This window comes from Equus przewalskii, chromosome 29, assembly GCF_037783145.1.
Source record: "Equus przewalskii isolate Varuska chromosome 29, EquPr2, whole genome shotgun sequence".
Lineage (NCBI taxonomy): Eukaryota > Metazoa > Chordata > Mammalia > Perissodactyla > Equidae > Equus > Equus przewalskii.
The window spans coordinates 35,677,262-35,702,543 of NC_091859.1; the positions used below are offsets into that span (position 1 = coordinate 35,677,262).

A 25,282-nucleotide genomic window follows, 5' to 3' on the forward strand; every position below is an offset into this window, starting at 1 on the left:
TCTAAAAGTGTAGGATGCTCTGAGTCGCTGGCATCAGAATAAACAACTGAAGGGGGTGATGGAGCCAGCCTTGTGGCTATCTGGAACATCTGCATTCTAGAATCTAGATCAGGTAAATGTGAATGCAAAAGCCCCAAGCAGGCGGAGTGTGCCTCGCTGGGAAAAGCAAGGAAGGCTGTGTGACAAGAGTTGGCGGAGGATGGGGCCTAGAGACCGTGAGACACGCTCCTGGTCACACAGCAAGTCAGTGGCAGAGCAAGAAGGACTGGAACCCAGATTTCCAATAGGTGTTGTGGAGGGGAAGACGCCTAAACTAAGGCCCTTGACCACATACGAGTTTGTGTTGGTTTGTTTTGTAACCCCGTCCCTAACTCCAGCGAGTCCCCGGGACGCGAACCCACACCACAGAGGATTCCGAACACCACCCAGAGGCTGGACGCTCACGGCCTTACGGCTGGGTCCCAGGACTCCCAACAGGGCCTCACACCACAGCTGGCCACATCATTGCCTGCTCCAACCTTAATGTCCAAAGTCGGGAGGCGCCTTTTCTCAATGCCGTCTCACTGCATGGGACTGAGTCTCAACTTTTACGCCAGTAAGTTTAGTCTTTTGAGGCCAGAACGTTTGAAGACATTTCTCGCCGCAGGCAAGCCGCTTACATCTAAATCCAACATCAGGCCCCTGCATAGCTGAATTTCCCTTCACGCGAGAAGTGGACTCGAGAAAGTTGTCAGCCATCTTTTGTGTGGCACTACTTCTGGTTTCTCTTACTCTGCCCATCCTTTATTATGCCGAACTATTTCATGTCTTTACTTCTGAACTTACGCAAGTACTGTAGAGTCACCTTCCAGGCAAAGTCCCTATTTGAAAAGGGAAGAAAAGTTTAGGTGTTCGTCGTTTTTGTCCTTCCTAACGTGGCTGTCTGAGATTGCCGGCGGCCCTGGAAGGGCTTCCGGTTTCCCGGCAGGCCTTGGTGGGGCTGAACTTCCGGCCTCACGACACAGGGGCGGGGCGGTCCCTTCGGTCTCTGCCGCGGTGTTCGCGAGCGCTGCAGCCATGTCTTATCCGGCTGATGACTACGAGTCCGAGGTAACCTGGGCCTAAGGGTGTGCTGGGCTCCGCGGTGGGGGCAGGGCTCTCTGGATGCTGGGCTCCGCGGCGAGCCGGTGTCCGGGCCTCCCTGGGAGCCCCGGCGGGCCGACCAGGTCCGGTCCGCCTCCCCGCCTGCGCGGCCCGCGTGCTGCTGCCGGCTCCTCGTCAGTCTTGTCTCTGCCCGCCCACTTCGCGGCGCCGGTCCCCTCGTCCTCTCCTTTCCCAGGACCCGGGACGGAAGCTGGTTATGGGGTTCTGTGTTTCTGTAACTGAGCTCTTCTCGTGGTCTGGGCTCCGTCTGGTCAAACCCCGCTGATTCCCACGGCCCCTCGTGCTTTGCTTACCTTATTGCACCCGTAACGTTGTGTTGTCATTGTTTGTTTTTCCTTTTCTTGCAGGCGTGTGAGGTCCTCAAAGGCAGGGACTGTGTCTTACCCATTTTTGTATCTTCAGTAACCTGCTTGGCACATAGGCCCTAGAAAGAGCGTTTTGGATTCACGATTTGGTGACTTTTATTGTCTTTGTCTCTTTCGTTAACAGGCTGCCTATGATCCTTATGCTTACCCGGGCGACTATGATATGCATACAGGTGAGACCACTGGCTTGGCTGGCTAGCTGGGCACTTGTAGGGACTGGCACCTTTGTTAATGTCTTGGAACAGCTCTGACGCGCACCTGTTTAAAACTGCTTCTTGATGGTCCATGTTTGGAGTTGGTTATTAGCTCTCTGCAGAAGGGTGATATAGAGCCTAATAAACCAGGCCTTTTTCATGGTCCACCTCAAAGTCTCAGAAGAGAGGGGTTGCTATCCTGGCTGTGGTTTTCTTATTTAAGCTATTAGCCGAAGAAGAAAAGCTTGTTGTGAAAAATTAAAGTGATTCAAACCAAGTCCAAATGGACTCTCTTTGGAAGGTATTTGAGGTTTCCTGAAATGTCATAGGGACATGGCTTGACTTAGCACTTGCACTGTGCTGGGCGCTTTGTGTGAAGTATTGCATTTAGTCCTTACAACAGTTCTATAAAGTACGTAAATTAATGTGATGTCCATTTTACAGATGAGAAAAGTGAACACAGAGAAGTTTAGTAACTTGCATTGGGTCATAGAGGTAGAAAATGGCAATCATTCATTCAAAAAGTATTAAGTGCCTCCTACTTACTCCCCCTTCCCACGGTCTTCCAGTCTTCCTCTCTCTTCTGACGTACCCTAACTATTTTAGGTTCTGAGGGTACAAGATAGACAAGGTTCTTGCCCTCGTAGACTTTAGATTCTTGTTGGGGAAACATAAGAAGTAAACAAATAACTTTGAGTAGTGGTAAATGTTCTAAAGAAAGGTGATGAGGTTGGGAGTGACTTGAGGAGGATACATCTCTGAGTGTTTAAAACAGAATTATATCCGATTTTATAGACTTTAGTTTGGGGGATGGGATTGCCCTTTTCCTACGTCATCCATCTGGGTTTGAAAGCACGTTGTAAGGTATCGTATCCAACCTCTAGGAGACCCAAAGCAGGATCTGGCTTACGAACGTCAGTATGAACAGCAGACCTATCAGGTGATCCCCGAAGTGATCAAAAACTTCATCCAGTATTTCCACAAAACCGTCTCGGATTTGATTGACCAGAAGGTGTATGAGCTACAGGCCAGTCGTGTCTCCAGTGATGTCATTGACCAGAAAGTGTATGAGATCCAGGACATCTATGAAAACAGGTACTAGCTGCTGGCTGAAATAACCTCTTTTTGGGTGGAACTGGCTTAGTGATGCTGCCCCTAAAAAGGGGTGATGTTTAATCATTTTTCTGTAAAGAGAGTGCCCAAGGGTTTTCTGTCATTCCTTGGGGCTAGGGACGTGCTATTTTGTTGGTCTCTGTATCCCCAGAACGTGTACAAGGCCTAAGATAATGTCAGTATCAATAATTACAATGGCAATTAGTGTGTATAATCAGTATATACCAGACAATGTTTAGGTTGCTTTTCCCGTATTTTCTCGTTTACTTTTCACAGTAACCCTATGAAGTAGGTACAGTAGCCTCCCCTTATCCACGGTTTCCTTTTTTGTGGTTTCAGTTACCTGCAGTCAGCTGTGGCCCCAGAACATTAGATGGAAAACTCCAGAAATAAACAATTCATAAGTTTAAAATTGCATGCCATTCCGAGTAGCTTGATGAAATCTCGCACTCTCCCTCCTGGGACGCGAATCGTCCCTTTGTCCAGTGTATCCACGTTGTATATGCTACCTGCCTGTTAGTTACTTCGTAGTTTTCTTATTACAGTACTTGTATTCAGTTAACTCCTGTTTTACTTAATGGCCCCAAAATGCAAGAGTAGTGATGTTGGCAATCCAGATGTGCCAAAGAGAAGCCGTGAAGTGCTTTAAGTGAAAGTACAAAAGTTCTGGATTTGAGGAAAGAAAAAAACTCGTATACTGAGGTTGCTAAGATCTATAGTAAATTTTATTACAGTGTATTGTTAGAATTTTTCTGTTTTATTCTTGTTCTCATCGTTAATCTCTTAATGTGCCTAATATGTAAAGCAGACTTTATCATAGGTAGGCATATGTAGGAAAAAAGTACAGTATACATCGGGTTGGTGCTGTCTGCGGTTTCAGGCATCTGCTGGGAATCTTGGAACATACCCCCTGCGGATAAGGGGGGACTACTGTACTAGTGTGTTCCTCTGTTTTGTAAAGATTGGCACTTGTGCTAACAACTGTTGCCAATCTTCTTTTTTTTTCTTTTACCCTACTTTTTCTCCCCAAATCCCCCCCAATACATAGTTATATATTTTAGTTGTGGGTCCTTCTAGTTGTGGCATGTGGGACGCCGCCCCAACATGGCTTAATGAGCGGTGCCATGTCCGTGCCCAGGATCTGAACCACTGAAACCCTGGGCTGCTGAAGTGGAGCGTGCGAACTTAACCACTCAGCCATGGGGCGGCCCCTGTTTTCCTCATTTTACAGATGAAGAAACAAGGCACAGAAAGGATGGGTCACAGAGCTAGTTAAGTGGGTGTGCTGAGTTTTGAACCTGCACAGTCTGACACTGGAGCCTCATTTCTGGACTGTGCTCTACAGCTTTTCAGTGCATAACAGGGTGAGCTAAGCTTTGAGTGGTTGCTTCTTGTTTTGAGGGGACTGCCCTTGTAAAATGGGCATTAGAGAAGGGACAGGCCAGTCAGGGTTGAGATAGTCAGGAAAGACTTCACCAAAGAAGTAGAATTTCTACAAATAGCAAATAGCTAAAGGCTTGTTGGGTCAGTGACTAGGAGTTAACCCCTGTCCTGTGTTTCCTTCATCCCCCAGGTCTTTCTGGTTAGAAGTATATAGAGCAGTGCTGTCCAATAGAAATAATGCTTACCTGATGTAATTAGGATTTTTTCATCAGCTACAGTTTTGAAAGCATAGCAGGTGAAATTAATTTTAACGGTTTATTTAATCCAATATATCTAAAATATTTCTGCGTATAATGAGTATTAAACTTTATTTTTTGGAGGAAGATTAGCCCTGAGCTAACATCTGCTACCAGTTCTCCTCTTTTTGCTGAGGAAGTCTGGCCCTGAGCTAACATCCGTGCCCACCTTCCTCCACTTTATATGTGGGACGCCTACCACAGCATGGTGTGCCAAACGGTGCCATGTCTGCACCCGGCATCCGAACTGGCGAACCCTGGGCCCCTGAAGCAGAACGTGTGAACTTAACTGCTGCGCCACTGGGCCAGCCCCAGTATTAAACTATTAATGAGATATTTTACTTTCTCTTTGTAGTAAGCCTTTTCAATCCCATATCTTACGTTTATAGCACATCTTAGTTTGTGTGCACGAGAAATACTTGATCTTTTTAGGTTTCATAACATTTACAATTGGAAAAGTAGATTCATATACCCGATTTGTTCCAAATATACTTTAAAGTTTTCCAATAACTGAGTTAAGTATTGTTTTTTAAATTTAATTAAAATTACCTAAAATATGAAACTCGGTTGTTTAGTCACATGTGGGCCATGGCTACTGTATTGGACAGTGCAGGCGGATAGAGACAGCAGTCGAAGCCAGGCTTGTGGTAGATGTGTCCCTAGGAGAATGTGGGTGAGAACGGCTGGCATCTTGGGAAATACGTTCCTGTGGGGCTGTGGGCAACGAAGGAGGAAACAGTAAAGGAGACAGCAGAAAGTGTAAATGAGCAAAGAGAAGTCTCAGAAAAATAGGCAGTAAATCAGCAGAAAGAAGGGTCACAGAAAGCAGAGGGAAGAGACTTTGAGGAAGGGAATGGTCAGCAGATATTAGCTGTCCAGCAAGGTGGAGATGAGAAAGGCGCTGGTTGAATTTGGTGTTTTAGAAGGTCCTTGGTAACCTCAGCAAGGTCAGTTTCAGTGGAGTGGTAGAGGCAGAAGCCAGGTGACGCTGAGGCAAGAAATGGGGGTTGAGGAAAGGGAATTGGTAAGTGTAGAGGACTCATGGGCTCCTTGAGACACTTTCTGTTCTGTATGTTGAAGGGGGACTTGAGCATTTTCCATGCTGCACTGAGAGCCGAAGAGGAGGGGAAGGTGGGGCTTGGAGAGTGGGGAGGTTGAAAGGAACAGAAACCTCTTGCAAGGTTGGGCAGCATCTTGGGCAGCAGCATTTGGGTTGGATGCCCTAGGTCCGTTGTGGCATGAGACAACACACTGATTGCGTGTCCGTGTTTGGAGAGGAGGTGTAGGCACAGAGCTCCAGCAAGTGGCCACAGGACTGCTAAGGGAGAGGGGTGGGAGTGTCTAAAAAGTAGTTCTCAAATCTGGGGACAGCAAGCTGTTAAATATGGTTGGAGTCCATGATACAGGGCAGGGGACGATCCTGAAGAGCTTGGTGGGCGCTTAACTGAGAGAAAAGGAGTGTTCTACGTATTAAGAAAGGTTGTCTGAGGTACAGAGTTGGGTTGAGGAAAGTTGTAGACTTGGAAGGCTCTGACCTTGGCTCTGTTTCTGTGACATCTTCTCCTTTCTGAGCCTGAGTCCTTCTCTGTAAAATGTGAGGGTTGCTTTCCTCTGGTCCTTCCTCTTTTGGAGTTCTAGAATTTTTCTTCTTGGTTTTCAGCTGGACCAAGCTGACAGAAAGATTCTTCAAGAATACACCTTGGCCTGAGGCTGAAGCCATTGCTCCACAGGTTGGCAACGGTAGGTGTGAGCTCTTTGTGTCCTGTGTGCTGGATGGGATCCTGTGACAGGGCATCATGGAAAGCTTGGTGATCTGTGTCTGTTTCGTTCACCCTTTTATTTCTCCAGGGCTTGGTATGTAGTAAATCCTTAGTAAATAACTTGTTGAATGAAGGCTGAATCATTGAAGAGGACAGATCTCTCACGTGACGAAAGCAGAAATCGAGATCTTGGTCCTGATTTGTTTCCACTCCCTCTGTGATTTGGGGGTGGTTATGGTCACTCTGGAATGGGCTCTCTAACCTCCTCCCAGCTTTCCCTTTCTGCTGGGATCTGTTATATATGCTGTGAAGTAGGAGGATCCAACTTCATCCTTTTGTATGTGGATATCCAGCTCTCCCAGCACAGTTTTTGAAAAGATCAATCCTTTCCCATTGAATTGTCTTGGCACCTTGTCGAAATTGGTTATCATGTGAGTGTAAGGGATCAGCTTGTCAATTTCTGCAAAGAAGCCAGCTGGGATTTTGATAGGGATTGTGTTAATTTGAAGACGAATTTGGGGGACTATTGCCATCCTAACAACATTAAGTCCAATCCATGGACACAGGATGTCTTCCCATTTATTTAGGTCCTCAGTTTCTTTCAACAGTGTTTTGTAGTTTTAAATGTATGAATCTTTTGCTATAGCTAACATTTTTTTTTGATGTAGTTTTTTGTTTCTGTTTCTTCTCCCCAAAGCTCTAGTACTTGGTTGTAGGTCCTAGTTGTAAGTCATTCTGGTTCTTCTATGTGGGATGCCACCACAGCATGGCTTGCTAAGCAGTGTGTAGGTCCGCACCCAGGATCTGAACTGGTGAACCCTGGGCTGCTGAAGCGGAGCGCATGAACTTAACCACTCGGCCATGGGGCTGGCCCCCTAGCCAACATTTTTGCACACTTATTACTTTATTATCAGTATCATCATCATTACGTAGGTTTAGAATTTCTGAAAGAAATGTTATGTTGCTCAGACTTTATTCTGTGTTTAATATAGAGCCTATATTATAGAGCCTGTTTGCCTGTAAAGAATGTAATATTGTGTATGTTAAGAACAACAGGAGTTCCATAAGACGTATTTTGGCACAGGTGGGGATTCACAGGACTCCGTATAAAAGGAGATTTGGTAGAAGATGCCCTCCCCACTTGCTTCAACAGGTCTTCAGTTTCTCTCTGGAGCCGTCTAGTGTTACCATTTTCTTGTTTATCCTTCCCATTATTCTCTATGCATATGTAAGCAAATAGGAATGACTCTTTTGTTCCTTTTTTACATAGACTAATTGCCCCTTTCTTTCCATTTTTAAAATTTATTATATTTTTGGAGAGTATTGTGCATCTCCAGGATTCCTAAGGCCACCCCCAGGTTTGATGGTTTGCTAAGAGGACTCATAGGACTCAGCGTCTAGTTGTACCCACAGTTGTGAGCGTTTACAGCAAAAGAATACAGAGCAAAATCAGCAGAGGGAAAAAGCGCCTGCAGTGAAATCCAGAGGGAAGCAGGCGCAAGTTTACAACAGTCCTCTCCCGTGGAGGCTCACGGGTTGCACTTAATGCCTCGGGCAAGGAATTGTGGCAACATGTGTGCAAAATTGTCTACCAGAGAAGCTTATTACCGACTCTGTGTCCACGGGGTTGGCGGCTGGTGATCTAGGCGCACCCTCTGCCTAGCATGCACCGAAATTCCAGATTCCCAGAAAGGAAAGCGGGTGTTCAGCCTAAACCACATTTGCACACACAGTTTAGGCACAGCAGAACACCCTTATCAGGGTGGTGGGAGCCCTCCTGGAATCTAGGTTCCCAGATGCCAGACAGGGACCCACTTTACTAGCAGGCCTTTCCAAGGATAGCAGTCTCAGGCCTGCTTTGTTAACTCTTTTCTGCATAACATCAGTACCCAAAGAGATGCCTTTTTTTCCCCTCCTTTCTTTTTAACACTTGTATTATTGGGCTAAATTCCTTAAAATAGGATTTCTAAGTCCAAGATATCCATGTATTTGCAATTTTGATAGATAGTGTCATATTGCCTTCTATGGAGCTATTACTATTTATGTGCTGGTTTATTTAAGCAGATATGTGGCAAGAGTCTCTAAATGGCGAAGGGAAATGGGTCTGAATGAGATTAAGATGAGGTTGACAGAGTAAAGTGAGAAATGAATTTTCTTGTTGCGTGTATTCTTGGGGTGTAAGCATTGGAGTTTAGATGTTGTTTAGTCTCTGAAATCACATTTATCCCTTCAACTCTCCTCAAAGGGCTAAAACTTCCAGAAGACGCTAGTTTTGTGGATTGCTAAAGCACTCCTCTGCCATCTCTTTCAGATGCTGTCTTCCTGATTTTGTACAAAGAATTATACTACAGGCACATATATGCCAAAGTCAGTGTGAGTATCTAAATGTTGCTGTCAGTTTTTTAAACTCTCTGCTATTTTTGTCCCTGGAACACAGTCGTTCGTTTATATTGGTTCGGTGCCCAAGAGTGGTTGGCGTGTTTTCTGAGCGTTCTTTTAAGAAATGACAGAGGGAATGATCGAACCCAGAAAGCTGGATATCTGTTCCAGACAAACAGTAACACTGCATGGCATGTCTCTCCTTTTTAATCTCTCTGTCCCCACAGTTCTTGACTGGGCCCTTACCACGTGCACTGGGTTGCAGGCCACCATCCCGATAGTGTGTTCCCAAGCACCTTCCTCTGCCTCTGCCTGCGGTGCCCTTGCTTCTTCCTTCAGTGCATTGCTCTTGAGCCTCCTGCCCTCTGAACTGTGCATAAATCTGTCACGATGTGCCGAACGCAAAGCTGGGCACTTGGCACACATCTACACATCTCTGATCCTTACAGTGATCCTGCAAAGCAGGCAAACCGACGTGCAAAGGGTTGGTTTTTCTCAAATTCAACCAGCAGGTGGCAAAACTCCTTGGACCCAGGCCTGTCTTATTGTGACACCGTTGTTCTTTCTACCACATTCCTCCAACTTCGGGCATTTGCTCAATTATTCTCTTCCTGATTTCTAAATTTTAGAGTGCCCTAAATCTCGTAAGATACCATCTGTACTATTTATATACACCAGTGACTTCATAATCTCTATCTTTAGGCCCAATTTCTCCAAATCCAGACTTGTATATCCACTTGCCTGCTCAGCATCTCCTCTTGGTTGTCTGATAGTCATCTCTAGTTTAATATGCCCAAAACGGAACTCTTATTTTCCCTCTAAACCTGTTCTTCATCTCACTAAATGACACCACCATTCACTCAGTTACTTGGGCTGAAAACCTTGGTGTCATTCTTGACATTTCTCTTGCTGCTATGCCACTTCGAGGCATCATCATCTCTTGCCTGAACTACTGCGTAGCCACTCACCTGGTCTGAGTTTTCACTCTTGTCCAGTTAAGATTAATCTCAACCTAGGGACTAGCATGAGCTTTGTGAAACGTAGTCTCATCAAGTCGCTCCTTTCCTCACAGTCCTATCAAGACTTCCCGTCATACTTAGAATAAAATCCCAAGTCTTAGTCATGGTCCTGCTTGATCTGGCCCCTGCCTCCCTTCTCAGTCTCTTTTCCCACAGCTTTCTCCTTCCTTGGGCTCCTTGCCATGCTCTGTGGCACTTCAGAGCACATAGCACTATCCAGTGTGTTACTTATTTCTTTGGTTTTGTTTGCCTCCCCCACTAGACGGTGATCTCCCCCAGGGCATGGACTTGATCTTGTTCACTGCTGTAATCTGGTGCCTGATCCTTGACGGAGACACATTAATTGTTGGAGCTTGTGTGTGCATGTGTACATGAAGGAAACTGGCCCCACAATGTCGCCTTAAGAGTGTTCCACTTACGAAGGTCCCAGCTTCTCACAGTTACTCACCTCTCGTCTCCTGAGGACCACTTGACCTGATTAGAGCTCCTGCCTTGGCATAGGAACCATCATCGGTGGTGGTAGCTGGAGGAGTTCCTGTTGCTAAATGCAGGGGGCCATGTGTTTCTGGCATCCCAGTGAGAGCTCTGACTGCCTTGGCTGATAGAAAGTAAAGGTTCCCTCCTGCCGTTAGTGCCGTGGCTCAGGTGCTTTGTGGGCTAGGCCAAGAATCTGGCAGCCTGTGTAACATGGCTGCTTTGCGAAGGCCACGGCATCAGAGCCTTCAGGGTAGCTGCTTCCTCTCATTTTCCCTCTGGTCTGTGCATGAAGATTCAGCACAAGTTTATTGATCCCTTAAACTCTTTGCCAGCTACTTTGGGGGTACTTTCATATACACAATGAATTTTAAAACCCTGGGCAGGGGCGGGGAGAGGGGTAGATTTTTCATCGAAAGAGCATTTTCTATATTAGGCATTGAATCTGCATAGTCTCATTTTACAAAGGGATTAAATATCTTTTCAGAACCCCACAGTTAGTAAGCTGTGGGGCTAAAACTCCGAAGCACTGTTCTTTCTGTTCCATCACAGATACACCACTTGTCATGTTGTTCCCCAGCTCAGAAACCTGCAGTGATTTTCAGGTGCCAGCAACATACAGTTTAGATTGGGGCTCAGCATCCTTCTGTGTAAAGGGCCAGGTTGTAAGTATTTTTGGCTGTGAGGGCCGGAATGGTCTCTATCGAATCTATTCAGCTGTGCCCATATAGCAGCCATAGAAAGTGAGTATGCATGGCTGTGTCCAAGTTAAGCTTTTTATTTACAAAAACAAGTGATGGTGGGTTTCCGGACGCCCTGGACTGGAATGTCGTTTGGCACTGAAAGACCTCTGCGTTCCAGGCTGTTCGTGTCCACTGTAGCCCAGTGTAGTGTTGTCTGCTCTCACCCTGCAACCTTTAAGCGCCGTGCTTTCAGCTCTCTGCCTTCATCAGTACTGTCTTCCTGAAACAGCTTCCCGCCTCTCCTCTGCTTCACCAGCCCTGCATGGCTGTTCTCTGACTGTCGGTTAAGGTTGTTGCCCTAAAACCTGACTGTTGTGGGGGGGTGTTCAGTGCCCTTTTGAGCTGCTGTAGCACTTACTGTCCTTCCTCTCACTTGATGCTCTTTGCATACTAAGGAGAGAGCAGAGATCGACTCATGTATTTATTTTCACTAGTCATGTTAGGCCATGAATAAAACACCTTTTTGTTTTAGTTAAAGGATAATTGACATAACATATCCTTAGTTTCTGGTGTGCATCATAGTAATTTGATATTTATATACATTATGAAATGATCAGCATGATAAGTCTACTTACCATCTGTCACCGTAAAAATACATTGAAGTTGAGTATCTGTGTCCTGATGTTACTGTTCTCTTTACAGGGAGGACCCTCCTTGGAACAGAGGTTTGAATCCTATTACAACTACTGCAATCTCTTCAACTACATTCTTAGTGAGTCTGAGGTTTGGCCGAGGGGTGAGGTTGTCATGAGGTGTAGTACTGGCCTCCAGCTCTTTTTAGCAGAATTTTAATGTGCAGGTGGGAAGAGGGGAAGTCTTGTGATTCATAGTCCTTAAGAGGGAAACTAGAAAAGGTGTTCTACACCTTACTGAACGGGCACACTCCCTGCTTTGAGTTTAGCTTTACTGTGATCTCTTGCACAGATGCTGATGGTCCTGCTCCCCTTGAACTGCCCAACCAGTGGCTCTGGGATATCATCGATGAGTTCATCTATCAGGTATCTGACCAGCCTTGGCCTAATCTGAAATAACTGGTCCAAACTAGGAGCGGTTGTTACCATTGTTTGTGTTGTTACAAAGATGCACGGAGGGGCTGCCCCGTGGCATAGTGGTTAAGTTTGTGCGCTCTGCTTCAGTGGCCCGGGGTTCACAGGTTCCAGTTCTGGGCGCAGACCTACACATGCCTCACCGAGACATGCTGTAGTGGCGTCCCATATAGAAAATAGAGGAGGATTGGTGCAGATGTTAGCTCAGGGACAGTCTTCCTTACCAAAAACCAAAAAGATATATGGTATAAAAATGTGTCCATCGTAGTGTGAAATGTCCCATGGTGGAGGACTCCCAAGTCATGGTTTTCTGAAGAGCCAGTGAGGCTTAAGAGCTCCAGATAGGAACTTGGAAGTGAGGAGAGTAGAACTTCGGGCTCTCACCAAGTTCTTACTTGACCTGGAGAGATGGTCTGGCAGGGAGAAGCAGGCCTCATAGGCTTTGGAGTCAGTCAGAAGTGGGTGCTGGTGTGGGGGCTGCCACCTGGCAGCTCTGTAACAGTGACATGTATTGAAGCTTTCCGAGCCTCACTTTCCTCACCTACAAAACAAATGTTCTGTGTCTCGATGGTGATAGTGGTTCCTTGAGTATGTGCTAGATCAGAGTGAAACAGCTGTTACTGTCAGAACGGAAATGTCACCTACTGCAGAGTGCTGCTGGGGTTTCCACTGTGAACCGTGCTAGATGTAAAAATGCAGCAGTTGGGGCCTGGGGGTGCATGTCCTCTTGCTGTCCGCTATCCCTGGCCTAGGGCGAGTTGCTTCACCACACTGGGCCTTGGTTCCTCTGCAGCGGAGTCCTGGGAGGAGCACTGGGGCGCTGCGCATGGAGTGCTTAGTGCAGTGCCTGCCACGGGGCTGCACGGGGGATGCCTGGTGTTCATGAGGTCACTGTCATCATCATTCGTCTCCACTTTCTTTTAGCCCAGTTTTACTCTTTAAAAATATAATATAGACTAAAAAACATAAAATGATTGAATTTGGAAAAGTTCACTTTCCCTGTGTTTTACGGAGATGGTCTAGCTCTCTGTGGGTATTTCAGGAGAAATCAGTTTCTGAATAAAACTTTGAGGTCCGTGGACCAGAGAGACTTTGTGAATACGAAGTGCTGATAATTGTGATTAGTGAGCTGAGAAAACCTTCCTGGGTTCTTTTTGAAAGAGGCTTCCTGCTCAAGATGACGCTTCACTGCCTTTGTGCAGCGAAGGCGGCAAACCACACTGGCCTTGTCTGCCCCTCTGGCTCCTTGGGTTGTGTCAGCCTCTTGTTTTAGGAGATTGGCAGTCTCATGGACTCAGAGCAAGTCGAGGAGGATCATCCTTCTTAAGATAATCATTAATCCCCTGGGTTTAGCTGCTGCTCCCTTCTTAAGGGGCTTAGAGTGCTCCCACTTCCAAGAAAGACTGACCAGCGAGGGCTGGGCATGATTCCTCCTGCCCAGGTAGATGCGAGGGAGGGAGGGCAGCCTCTTTCCCGCTACTCTTTCATTTATTTTTGATACAAGTAATTTATGAATGTGTTATTACTGATGAAAGATTTTTTCTTTTTCAAACTGCAGATAAAGTAAAAACGTCTTCTTGCCTTGCCTTTGCAGAGGCATCGATTATTGTCTGGAAAGATAGGCACCACATTAATGTTTCTCAGGCATTTACATAAGTGTGTACATATAAAAACACATCATTTAAAAAGTGGTATCGTACTGTATTGTCACTGGTTATGACTTGGAACACTTACAACTTCTACACAGAGAATCTGCCTTGCTCTTTCTTGCTCTTTCTGCCTAGTGGATTTCCTTGTGTGTGTTATGCATAGGTCTGTCTCTAGCAATCACTGGAATTGTTGGTGGAAAGATCTTTGGTTTTTACAGTTATTTTAATCTTTGTTTTCCTCCCCAAAGCGACAGTGCATGGTTGTATATCCTAGTTGTAAGTCCTTCTAGTTTTTCTATGTGAGCTACTGCCACAACATGGCAACTGATAGACAGGTGGTGTGGTTCCATGACCAGGAAGCAATCCTGGGCCACTGAAGCAGACAGAGCATTGAACTTTCACCGCTAGGCTGTTAGGGCTGGCTCTAAAATTTTTTAAAATAGCTTTATAGAGTCATAATTAGCAAATAATAAAATATATAGATTTTAAGTGTATAGTTGATGAGATTTGACAAATGTATACACCACCACACGCAAGATACAGAACATTTCAATCACTTTGAATTTTAACATATAGTAATATATTCCCCTTTCAAAAAGGCTGTATCAAATTATGCTATTACCATCAGCATTTGATAGCAAGTTCTCTATGCTAGATGTTATCGGTGTGTCTAATTTAAGCAGTGGTAATCTTGGGGCCGGCCCTGTGGCTGAGTGGTTAAGTTTGCGTGCTCCGCTTTGGTGGCCCAGGGTTTCGCAGGTTCGGATCCTGGGCGTGGACCTAACACTGTTCATCAGGCTGTGCTCGGGTGGCATCCCACGTGCCATGACTAGAAGGACCCACAACTGAAATACACAACTATGTACTGGGGGGCTTTGGGGACAAGAAGGAAAAATTTTAAAATCAATAAAATAAATAAAAAATAGCTTTCTTAAAAAAAATGATAATCTCATTTTAATTTGCATTTTTCTGATATCTGAAGAAATTGAGCGTTTTCCCTGTTAAGTGACCAGTCCTTTTTTTCTTTGAAATGATCATCAGTATCCTTTGTCCGTTTTTCTATTGAATTATCTTATCTTATTGACTTATGAGAATTCCGTCTGTATTCTGGATACTATTCTTTGTTCCCTGTCAATTTGGAAACTTTTTCTCTTGCACTCTTAGAGGAAGAGGCTATTTTAGAGTTGAAGAGCAATCTTAGGTCGTTTAGGATTGAGATTTCTGGGTCACTGCTTTTCAAACCTGCATGCGCACCAGAATCAACGAAGGAACTTTTAAAAATTCTGACTGAGTAGGTAGGTAAGTAGGTCTCTTGCGCTCTTTGGGTGAATGATGGGGCTGGCTTGATTCTGGTCCCAGATAAAACCACTGTCCTCCAAAAATACCTGTGTTATGTCCCCATATGTGCCTTCCACTTGCCCAGGCTGTGGTTGGCACAGAGGTGACTCAGACTGGGTTTCTGTCCCAGGTGAATTGATGGGCAGCTCTGGTAAGCAAGATGCCATCTCCACCGTGTCATCATTCATAATCCTGACCGTGGCACGGCAAGGCCAGTATGAACAGATTTGTTACAGCCACCTGATTCTGGTGGCCAAGTTGACTGCATTGTGAAGCCCAGAGACATTAAGTGACTTTAGGCTGTATTTGACTCCAAATTGACTGTTGTTTTCAAAAACTACCTCTCATCTTAGAGATTTTTTACTTAGCTGTGGAATGAGTAACATATTCAGTAATGAACAAAATTCACAGCTTAATCAAAGATAGCTGTGAAAAAACAAGTAGTGCATAGAACGATTTAGCATGAGAACTAGTAGTCTCACTTTCACCTTCTCTGGTCCAGAGCCCCGGGCATCGCCTCATCTTCGGGGTTGTGCGCTTGGGCTGGCACTGAGTTTTGCATCTGCTGCATCTTTGCCTTCTCCCTCAACAGTTCCAGTCATTTAGTCAGTACCGCTGTAAGACCGCCAAGAAGTCAGAGGAGGAGATTGACTTTCTTCGTTCCAATCCCAAAATCTGGAATGTTCACAGTGTCCTCAATGTCCTTCATTCCCTCGTAGACAAGTCCAACATCAACCGGCAGTTGGAGGTGTACACAAGTGGAGGTGAGTGCTGCTTGCCGTCTGTTCCAGGTGGACAGAGGCTGCGGGAGTCGTCCTCTCAGGCTGCTCCTCTGTGGTGTTGGCCGTGAGCGGTAGCCGGGGCTGCTGTCGGGGGCTCCTGGCCCTGACGGTCTGTTGGCTGACAGGCTGATCCAGCATTTCTGCGATCTGCATGTGTAAACATTTCTACTGTGTCTCCAGGGCCTTTGTTTAGATAAGCACTTCTCAAACTTCTGGGTGTCAGGACCATGTTACACTTTTAAAAGACTGAAAATCACAAAGTTTGTGTAACAAATTTTTCAGTGAGAAGAGTGGTGTTTTTGCAGATCTCTTTAGCGTCCAGTTTCTTGAAAGAGAGCTGGGTTCTCCTGCTGCTGCTGCCCTCAGTCAGTTGAAACATTCTGCTTTGGTTGACGTACGTGAGGGACATGTGGCCTCAGGTACTAAGCTGGGAAAGGGAGGAGCATCTTACCAGCCTTTTCAGGTAGTGCCATGTTCTCCTTTGATAGCACATCAGAGCTTGACAAGTGGTAGTTTCGTGCAGGGTGGTTGCAGTGAGGAATCTGAAACCTCATCAGTGAACTTCTGCTGTGTTCAACGGTCACACACTGCTTAATGACAGGAGTACCTTCTGTGAGAAATGCGTCGTTAGGCCACGTCGTCGTGGTGTGACGTCATCAGGTGTGCGTAGACAAACCCAGATGCTATAGCCTGCCACACTCCTAGGCCTTATGGTGCTGGTCTTATGGGACCACCGCCGGATACGTGGTCCACCGTTGATTGAGACGTCGTCATGCGGCCCGTGACTGCATTAAAGTTGATTGGTCTGTCCTGCAGCCTGAATGCGTCTTCTACCCATGCATGATTTTGTAAAATACTGGTTCACCGAGTTATAAAGATTTTCTAAATATTGACACATTTTTATTATACAGTTTTTACTTTTTTAAATTTTTTATTTACTTTTTTTGAAGTTTTTTTTTTATCTACAGTTTTTAAAAACCACTTCTGTTATTTTTGCCATCAGCCTCGTCAGATAAGTCTTTATTTGGAAGCTGTTGAGCTCATAGTGGCAGATATATGTTTTATAAAATTCTGATTTTTGCTTAAAAGCTCAAATTTTCATTGGCAGCAAATAGCAGTTTTCTTCATTGAAGTGTAACAGGCTCACTTAGTTGATTTGTGAGAAAATGTCTGCTTAATACTCAAATCTAAATAACCATCATTTGTGTGTCAGTCATTCAGGTAAAAATATTGTTTTGTGGGGAAAGTGGCTGGTTCTTTCGCTGCAAGTGTGTGGTGGTTAAGAATACAATAACTGCTAGTACAGTTTGATGGCACTGCCCGAGTTATGCTAAGTTGCCAGTAGTTTTGCCCAGCATTGTTTTTGCATCATTAGGGCAAATGTCAACTCAGTGAGAAAAGCAAATAGCATCTTAATGTTATTAGGAAAACAGCTTTGATTTCATGAATTTCCTGAAAGGCGGGGCCTTGATGAGTAACCGTTACTGATAAGAGGGGCTCTAGTATTCTCAAGTGTGTTGGAAATGTCGACCCCAGTGATCATTGTATTGCAAAGGAAAGGACCGTAGCCCAGGAGTCAGCCTTCATGAGGGAAGAGCTCTCCGGAGAAGAGCAGTTTTCAGCACAGCTGTCTACCATTTCAGAGCACAGATCCAGCCAGCGTGACGGACACTTTCCTTCAGGGAGATGGTCGTCAGACTGACACACGCACAGCGTTCCTTCATGTGATCCTGGCGCCATAGGCAGGGCAGTGGTCCCATCTTCAGAGGGTACATTCTCTGCCGTAGTTGAAGCAGACGGACAGTGTGTGACAGGTCGTAAGTTAGGCTTCTTCATTTAAATAAAGCTCAGGCCAAATCAGCTTCAAACCGGAAGGCTTCCGCATGTACTTGAAAATATAAAAAATTTTTTTATATCACAACCCCCTCTCCCCCCAGCAAAAAGCTGTCATCCTCTGCGCAACTATTGGTAAATTTAAGATTTGCGTAAGGCCAGGCATGCTGTTTCCTCTTCTTTCCAAGGCAGAGTTGTTGCAGGAAGGAAGCTTTGGAGGCTGGTGGCAGGGGAAGAGCTTGCTGAATGACGTTTCAGGGCCGGGCTTGCCTGCCTTCCCCTGCCGCAGCTGAGCATTCACTGTCTATCTCTCTCAGGTGACCCCGAGAGTGTGGCTGGGGAGTATGGACGGCACTCCCTCTACAAGATGCTTGGCTACTTCAGCCTGGTGGGGCTTCTGCGTCTGCACTCCCTGTTGGGCGATTACTACCAGGCCATCAAGGTGCTGGAGAACATTGAACTGAACAAGAAGGTAATTACCGGTTCCCCCGCCCACCTTCCCGGAGCCAGAAAGTCTGTCTGCTTCTAGAGAACCTCTGATCTCTCAGGACAAACTTCAGGAAGGAGGAGGGGGACCCTTCCCCAGGCCAGGTGAAAGTTGAGAAAAGAACTGGGGAAAGCATTGCCGTGAAAGTCTGAACCTGGACAAGGTAGTTTCTCTCTGCTGCTTAATAACACTTAGCATATTCAGCAATCGTTTGGTTCTCTTCCAAACAGACGATAACGGCATGTTTCACTCTTCAGGTTTCACTAGTCCTAAAGAATTAAGAGAAGACTTCATTCTAAGATGGCCATGCTATGACTAGCTGTGGTGGTTTTTCCTCGCCACAGAAAAGTCGGTACCTTTTTATTTGATGTGTGTCTGTCTGTCTTTCTGTCTTCTCTCTCCATTCCTTTATAGTGCTTATTTGAAAAAGCAAGGAGTAGAAAGAAAGCAAGGAAGAATACAAAAACGAGATGTAGAAGGTTTTAGAGCTGAGAGATTTTAGCCCCTCCTGGTCCAGTCCCTTTCTCTTACAGCTAAGAAAATGGAGGCCTCAGGTCACGTAACTCACGATTTGCACTCAGAGCCTCTGACTCCAGAGCCAGGGCTTCCTCCGGGTGTTTCAGGGCCTCTGCAGCGCCTCCACCTCCGCTGACGCCAGGCCCTGCTGACTTTCAGATCCTATCTGGGATGAGTTGGTCTTGGGACTCATGGATGCTTCTCCCACCTCCTTCCGCAGAGCATGTATTCCCGTGTGCCCGAGTGCCAGGTCACCACGTACTATTACGTTGGTTTTGCGTATTTGATGATGCGTCGCTATCAGGATGCCATCCGCGTCTTTGCAAACATCCTCCTCTACATCCAGAGGACCAAGAGCATGTTCCAGAGGACCACGTACAAGTATGAGATGGTAAGGGGGCTTCTGACCAGCTGAGCCCTTGACACCTAGGACAACAGTTTTTGGTAAACACCGTCCAAAATTTTGCTGTTTTGTGTGTTTTTTCAACACCGTGATTTCTTAATGACTCGCTTACTCTTAAGAGTGTTTTTAGTTATGTGTGTTACCTCAGATTGTTGACAGCTTGACAATGAGGACAGTGCCTTTTGTTTCACTTTTATCCCCCAAGAGTGCCTACATTTATTTATCCAGCAATGATTTGTTGAGTGTTCACTGGGCTGTGGGTGTTTAGCTGAGCTGAGTGTAAGGTGCGCGGAGAATTGGGAGGAGGTGTTCAGGCAGCGCGAAGGCGTTGGGACGTGGAACTACGGTGATGCAGCAGCACAGTAAGCCATTTTGGCCAGAGGGCAGGAGACTAGTCGATTCTGGGGTAAGCTTCATTACCTGGATAAGGTACTTAGCCTTTGTTCTGTAGGCACTGAGGTGCCATCAGAGGTTTCTTGGTGACTTGATCATAACCAGTTTAGGAGGATTGACCTGCCAGTGCTGTGTGGGATGAACTGGAGAGACTGAGACAGAGGTACCAGTAAAGAATCCAGGAGACAACTCAGGAGGACCTGGAACTAGGCCAGAAGTTGAGTAGAGCTAGAGGAAGGATTGGGAGAGACATTGGGAAAGTTAACTGGCTGGTGTAGGACAAAGGGAGAGATCTAAGATCTGTGCAGAGTGTACCTGGGAGGATGGTGGGGCGGTGTTGGCAGTGGGGACCTCAGAAGGCCGGTTGCGTTTGACCCTGCACCCATCTCTCTCCCCCGCCCCCAGATTAACAAGCAGAATGAGCAGATGCACGCGCTGCTGGCCATCGCCCTCACCATGTACCCCATGCGTATAGACGAGAGCATTCACCTCCAGCTGCGGGAGAAATACGGCGACAAGATGCTACGCATGCAGAAAGGTGACCCGCAGGTCTATGAGGAGCTTTTCAGCTACTCCTGCCCCAAATTCCTGTCGCCTGTAGTGCCCAACTACGACAACGTGCACCCCAACTACCACAAGGAGCCCTTCCTGCAGCAGCTGAAGGTGTTTTCTGATGAAGTGCAGCAGCAGGCCCAGCTCTCGACCATCCGCAGCTTCCTCAAGCTCTACACCACCATGCCCGTGGCCAAGCTGGCCGGCTTCCTAGACCTCACCGAGCAGGAGTTCCGCATCCAGCTGCTTGTTTTCAAACACAAGATGAAGAACCTGGTGTGGACCAGTGGCATCTCTGCCCTCGACGGCGAGTTCCAGTCAGCCTCCGAGGTTGACTTCTACATCGATAAGGTATGGCTGCCCCCCGAGCTCGGTTCTCTGGGGCACTCTGTTACCTGTTCAGCACGAAATGTTTCTTAAGCGCCACTGTCTTCCAGTCCCTGTTCTGGGCATTTGGGATACATCAGTGAATAAGACCAACAAAGATTTCTGCCCTTGTGCTGATATTCTACTGTAAAAAAGAATAGGCAGTAAACATTATAATTAAGCAAATCACGTGGTACGTTAGAAGTTGCCAAGTGCTACAGGGTGAGGGTAGTGGTGGTGGAAGGCGCAGGTCTCAGTACTAGGTAAGATGCTCAGGATAGGCTTTGTGGAGAAAGTGAAATTTAAGCCGAGACTTGAAGGAGGTCAGGAAATTAGCCAAGCAGTTATCGGGGGAAGAGCATTCCAGGCAGAGGGAGCAGTCAGAGCAAAGGCCCTGGGGCAGGAGCAAGTGCAGTGTGTTTGAGGGACAGTTGCAGTGTGGCTGGAGTAGCCTGAGAGTGGAGGCTGTGGCAGGAGATGAGGTTGGAGAAGTGGGGGGGGGGGGGGGTGCTTTGTAGACTGTTGGAAGTACTTTAGCGAGTGGGAAGCCGTTGTCCTGACCTGTGCCACCCTAGGTTAGTGCTTCCTGGTTTGAGCTTCATTTGACGGAATTATCAGTTTGTGCTCTTTTTGTGTCTGTCGTCTTTTGCTCCGCGTTATATTGAGAAAGTCGCCGTCCAGCATTGTCAGGTGTATTACTCACTTCGTGCTTATTGCTCTGTGATAGTCCAACTTCTCCCGCAGTTATTGACCGCAGTTTTTCCGTTCTTATGTTGATGGACATTTGGGTGGTTTTGCCTATTGCAGAAGTACACATATGGTTTTATAGAGTGGCTGTCAATGGTTCAAATAAGGTTTCTTTTTTTTTAAGAGATCCATTCATATGTTGTTCTACATGCACAGTTATTTCTGGAAGGATGCGCAAGCAATATAGTGGTTTTCTCTCAGGAGGAGAGGTGGGCTTGAGGAGGTGTTGATTTTCACTGTTGGACTTTAATTTCAAGTTGGACATTTTAGTCTCTTAATGAGGTTTTTTAAAGAACTAAGTCGTTTTGTTTTCTTAGTGAGTTTTTTCAAACTTAAAATATGCTGGACTCCTAGAATCGTTCTTTCCATGAAATACCATGTCCCCTCTTTGTTTCGCCCACGTGCATACACTCACAAGTAAAGAAAACGTTCTATTCAGACATATTTGGAACCCTGATGTGGACTCACAACAGTCTGTTAAAATCAACAGACTGAATCTTTCATCTCTTCTAGAATATTCTTAGTATCTCTTAGATATTATTTCTGCTCTATTCTCCGCATTCTGGAGTTTTTGGTAGACCTCACTCTGTCCTCCATGTCTCTTAAATCCTTCTTCCATTGTTTTGTCTCCTCCATTATGGATCATTTTCATTTGATCAATCATTCTATCTCTAATCTCTTCAGCTCTATTTCTTGCTTGCTGTAATTTTTTTTCACTCATGGTGCAGCGTTTCCTTGTGCTTGGTTATCTTTTACTACTCATGGTTCATTGTTCCTGAGACACTGTTGGCGTTCTTTGAAGCCTAGGATGGAGATTCATTCCTTGTTCCTCTAGAACGGAACTTTTGCCTTGCAAGGTGCCTGGTGATATTATTGGTCTGGGACCACCAGCGATGCAGCTCACAGCCTGTGAGGTCCCTGGACCAGCCAGCCAACAAGCCCAGGCAACGGATTGTCAGAAGAGTTGCCTTGTGTTTCTGAGGTCTTGGGGATGGGTCTCTTTTTTCTTTTCTATCCCTGTTCCACTTGGCAACCTTTGCCTGATGTCAGGAGTTGGATGGCAGTTCACTTCTGGCTCACCTTTAGCTTGAGGGTTCAGCCCTTGAAGATCCCAGCATTACAAGGAGGGTCTTCTGTTAGGCTGGCCTGGGTTTGTCCCCGCTGCCCAAGTTTCCCAGAATTAGCAAATGCCCTCAGGGCAGAGGAGGCTTCTGTGCTTTGCTTAGAATGGTTTCTGTTTTCTCTTAAACAGTTCTTCCTTCTCTTTTCACCCCTTGATGCCATAAGGAGATTTTAAAAAATTATCCTGCATTTGTAGTTGTTTTCAGGAAGTGTGTTGGTCTAAACATAATACCTTTCTGACTGTTTTTTTAGATATACTTTGCATAACATAAACCTCCCCATTTCGAAGGGTACAATTCCGTGATGAGTATATTCACAACGTTGTGCCACCACCTCCACATCTAATTCTACAACAGAAAGAAACTGCCTACCCATCAGCAGTCGTTCCGAGTCCCCGCGTTCTCCCAGTCCCTGGCAGACCACTCACCTGCTTTCCGTCTCTGTAGATTGGTTTATCCTTGACATTTCATAGAAATGGAACCATAAACTGTGTGGCCTTTTGTGTTTGACTTCCTTCATTGTGCATGTTTTCAAGTTTCATCCAGGTCGTAGCATGTGTCAGGACTCTCTTCTTTGCGGCTGAAGAGCGTTCCACTGTATGGATACACCACATTTTGTTTATCCATTCGTTGCCCAGTCGATGGACAGCTGAGCTGTTTTCAGCTTTGGGCTGTTGTGGATGACACTGCTGTGAACATTTGCGTGCAGGGTTTCATGTGAGCATCCTCTCGAGTGCACACCTGGTTGTGGGATTGCTCGGCCAGGTTGGGTACTTTGTTTTTGAAAGCTCATCCTGCTAAACCGAATGCTCTCATTTGGAGTTTATGGCTTTTGGAAGACTTCCTGTTTGGCAGAACGTAGCTCAGAGACTCACCGAAAGTAGAAACACGTCAGTAGTGGCAGTTTTTCAATGTTGTTTAAAATCATGCTTTTAAAAATCAAAACTGTCTCCCCTGCAGTCTCAGGGGAAAGACCTAAATTCCTTTTGAGCTGCTTCTCAGGGCCTGACATACGCTCGTCCTTTGGCGTACAAACCTGCACGCCCTCTGTCCTCACCTAGTGACCCAGCTGCACGAGTCCTGACTCTCTGGATAGTCTTTGATAAAACACTTCTCAAGAATTAGCAATTTGCTTACTAAAAGAAAAATTTTGTTATGAGGTTATATTCAGGTTAAATTAATATGTTAAAATATTAGTAATATGACTTAGATCGAAAAGGTTTTGATTACATGTGTTTTTTTTAATCATTGTTCCTCTTATTGGTTCTGGTTCATCTTTGGCAAAATGCTGCTTTACGGTTTTTTTGGCTTTTCTTTTTTCATCCTTGACTTGAAAAAAGCCTGTCAAAGAGATTCAGAAAGTTCTGGAATCTTAACCTAGAGTATGTAGGAGTTTACAAGTGAAGCAGTGTTCAACGAAAGATTTTGGGCAAAAAACTAAAATGTAAAAATCTGGATTACTTTGCACTCTTATCAACAGTGTATGACAATGAAATGCTATTTTAAATGTTTATTGCAAAAGATTCGTGTTCATTCAAAAGACTGGAGAATAAAAGTAAATGAGTTAACAAGAAGAAAATAAAAATCAGCCATCTAGAAAAGAAGAAATTAACTGGTAATGCTCTTCCAGCGTCTGCCCCCCACCCCCGTTAAAGCACTGTAGGGGTGTAGCTAGCACTTGGCTTCCTGGTGATTTGCAGGTCCGTAGTGGTTTTGCCTCACTTCTCTGACTCTGCTTTTCCCACAGGACATGATCCACATCGCAGACACCAAGGTTGCCAGGCGCTATGGGGATTTCTTCATCCGGCAGATTCACAAATTTGAGGAGGTGAGAGGACTGAGAGAGTGGTGTGTGGGCTGGGGACAGAGGTTGGGAACTGGGTGGGGAGTTTTAAATTTTTTATTTCTCATCTGTTTTCAAGAAAGCCTGAAATTGGCCCTTTGAGTTTCTGAGCTAGACTGGCTGGCTGCTTGGGGTTGGGGAGTGGGTCGGGCCTGTTGGAGTTGCTGTGTCAGCCTTCTGGGGAGCATCTCTTTCCAAGATCTCCCTCTGCGGGTGGCCAGCTCTCCTCTCCCTCCCTGGTATTTCCTAATATGGGTGGATTTGCTGCCTGCTCTTAGCCATCGCTCCCCATTTGGCAGTTATTCTCCAACTTAGACAGGTCCAGCCAGTTCCTGCAGGCAGAGGACAGGAAGTTCTGCTTTGACAGACTCGGTGCAGTCCGCATCTTGCCCTAGGAGAGGTCTTGTGTGTGAGGCCGAACACACAGCGTGTGGGTTTCTTTGTGGCTGTAGCTGGAGCCATTGTGTCTTGGTGTTTTGAGTCCTCCAGCAGAGGTCACTGCTATGCTGTGGCCCGTGCCACCAGGCTCCTCCTGTGGGATAATAATACAGCCCTGGCAAGTCTAGCCACTCGGAGTCCCTTTCCTGTCTGTAACGTGGGTGGGGCAGTGTGGAGTGTGTGTGTGTTGAGTGTGAAGGGCAGGTGGGAGAACAATCTGCGTGAGTTGTAGGGGCCGTATGAGTGACGGGTGGAGGAGCTAACCTGGTCTTTACGCACACAGTGGACACTCGGGCCACATCAGAGACTCTCCTCCCTGACGTCAGGCTGCCCGGGAGTCGAGCTGGTGATCATGCACACCACAGGAGAAGATTTTGTGAAAACCCCATCTGTAACTTTGCTTTTCTTTCTCTTCTAGCTCAATCGAACCCTGAAGAAGATGGGACAGAGACCCTGAGTATGTTCACCCTTGCGTTAGACGGGAACCTATTTTGATGTCACTGTAGGTGGGGAGTGTTTTTACCACCGTGAAGCCTTTACCCAGCTCATCTATCAGCGGGTCAACTGAGCTGAAGTTTGTTTGTATCTCGGACTGAAATGTTTTAAATACGTCTCAGTAAAGGCTCTTGGGAGCCAGAGTTGTCGTCTCATTATTGTTGGGGAGCATCTGTGGATGAGGACAGCAGTGTGTAATTTCCCGTGTGTCGTGATTCTTTCTCCTGATGCATCGGTTTCTGGTGTTTAAGAGTTCTTTAATGCCTGTATTCATGAAGCGCGTTGTGGCCTACGGGACGTTCAGTATCGCGTTTGCACCTCGCAAGAGTCCTGTGACTCTCGGTGACCTGCTGTCGTTTGCACGCGTCTTCGTTGGAAGTGCTGGGCCTTGGGGAGGAGCTGCT

The 25,282-nt window shown here is 46.1% G+C and overlaps 1 protein-coding gene across 1 annotated transcript; it reads left to right on the top strand.

The window, feature by feature from the left end:
- Positions 1-685: 685 nt before the first annotated feature.
- Positions 686-25,021, top strand: EIF3L (eukaryotic translation initiation factor 3 subunit L). The gene is made up of 13 exons (XM_008544361.2): positions 686-1,089; positions 1,633-1,681; positions 2,587-2,797; positions 6,155-6,234; positions 8,566-8,627; positions 11,512-11,581; positions 11,794-11,867; positions 15,495-15,666; positions 17,835-17,989; positions 18,741-18,911; positions 19,722-20,219; positions 23,850-23,930; positions 24,802-25,021. The coding sequence occupies exons 1-13, from the start codon at positions 1,057-1,059 to the stop codon at positions 24,838-24,840; spliced, it is 1,695 nt and encodes a 564-aa protein (XP_008542583.1). The 5' UTR covers positions 686-1,056; the 3' UTR covers positions 24,841-25,021.
- Positions 25,022-25,282: the final 261 nt, after the last annotated feature.

Coding starts and splice junctions, on each gene's coding strand:
- EIF3L (XM_008544361.2), top strand. CDS start 1,057: ATGTCTTATCCGGCTGATGACTACGAGTCCGAG. Junction 11,582..11,793: donor TCTCTTCAACTACATTCTTA/GTGAGTCTGAGG, acceptor TCTCTTGCACAG/ATGCTGATGGTCCTGCTCCC. Junction 17,990..18,740: donor ACATTGAACTGAACAAGAAG/GTAATTACCGGT, acceptor CTCCTTCCGCAG/AGCATGTATTCCCGTGTGCC.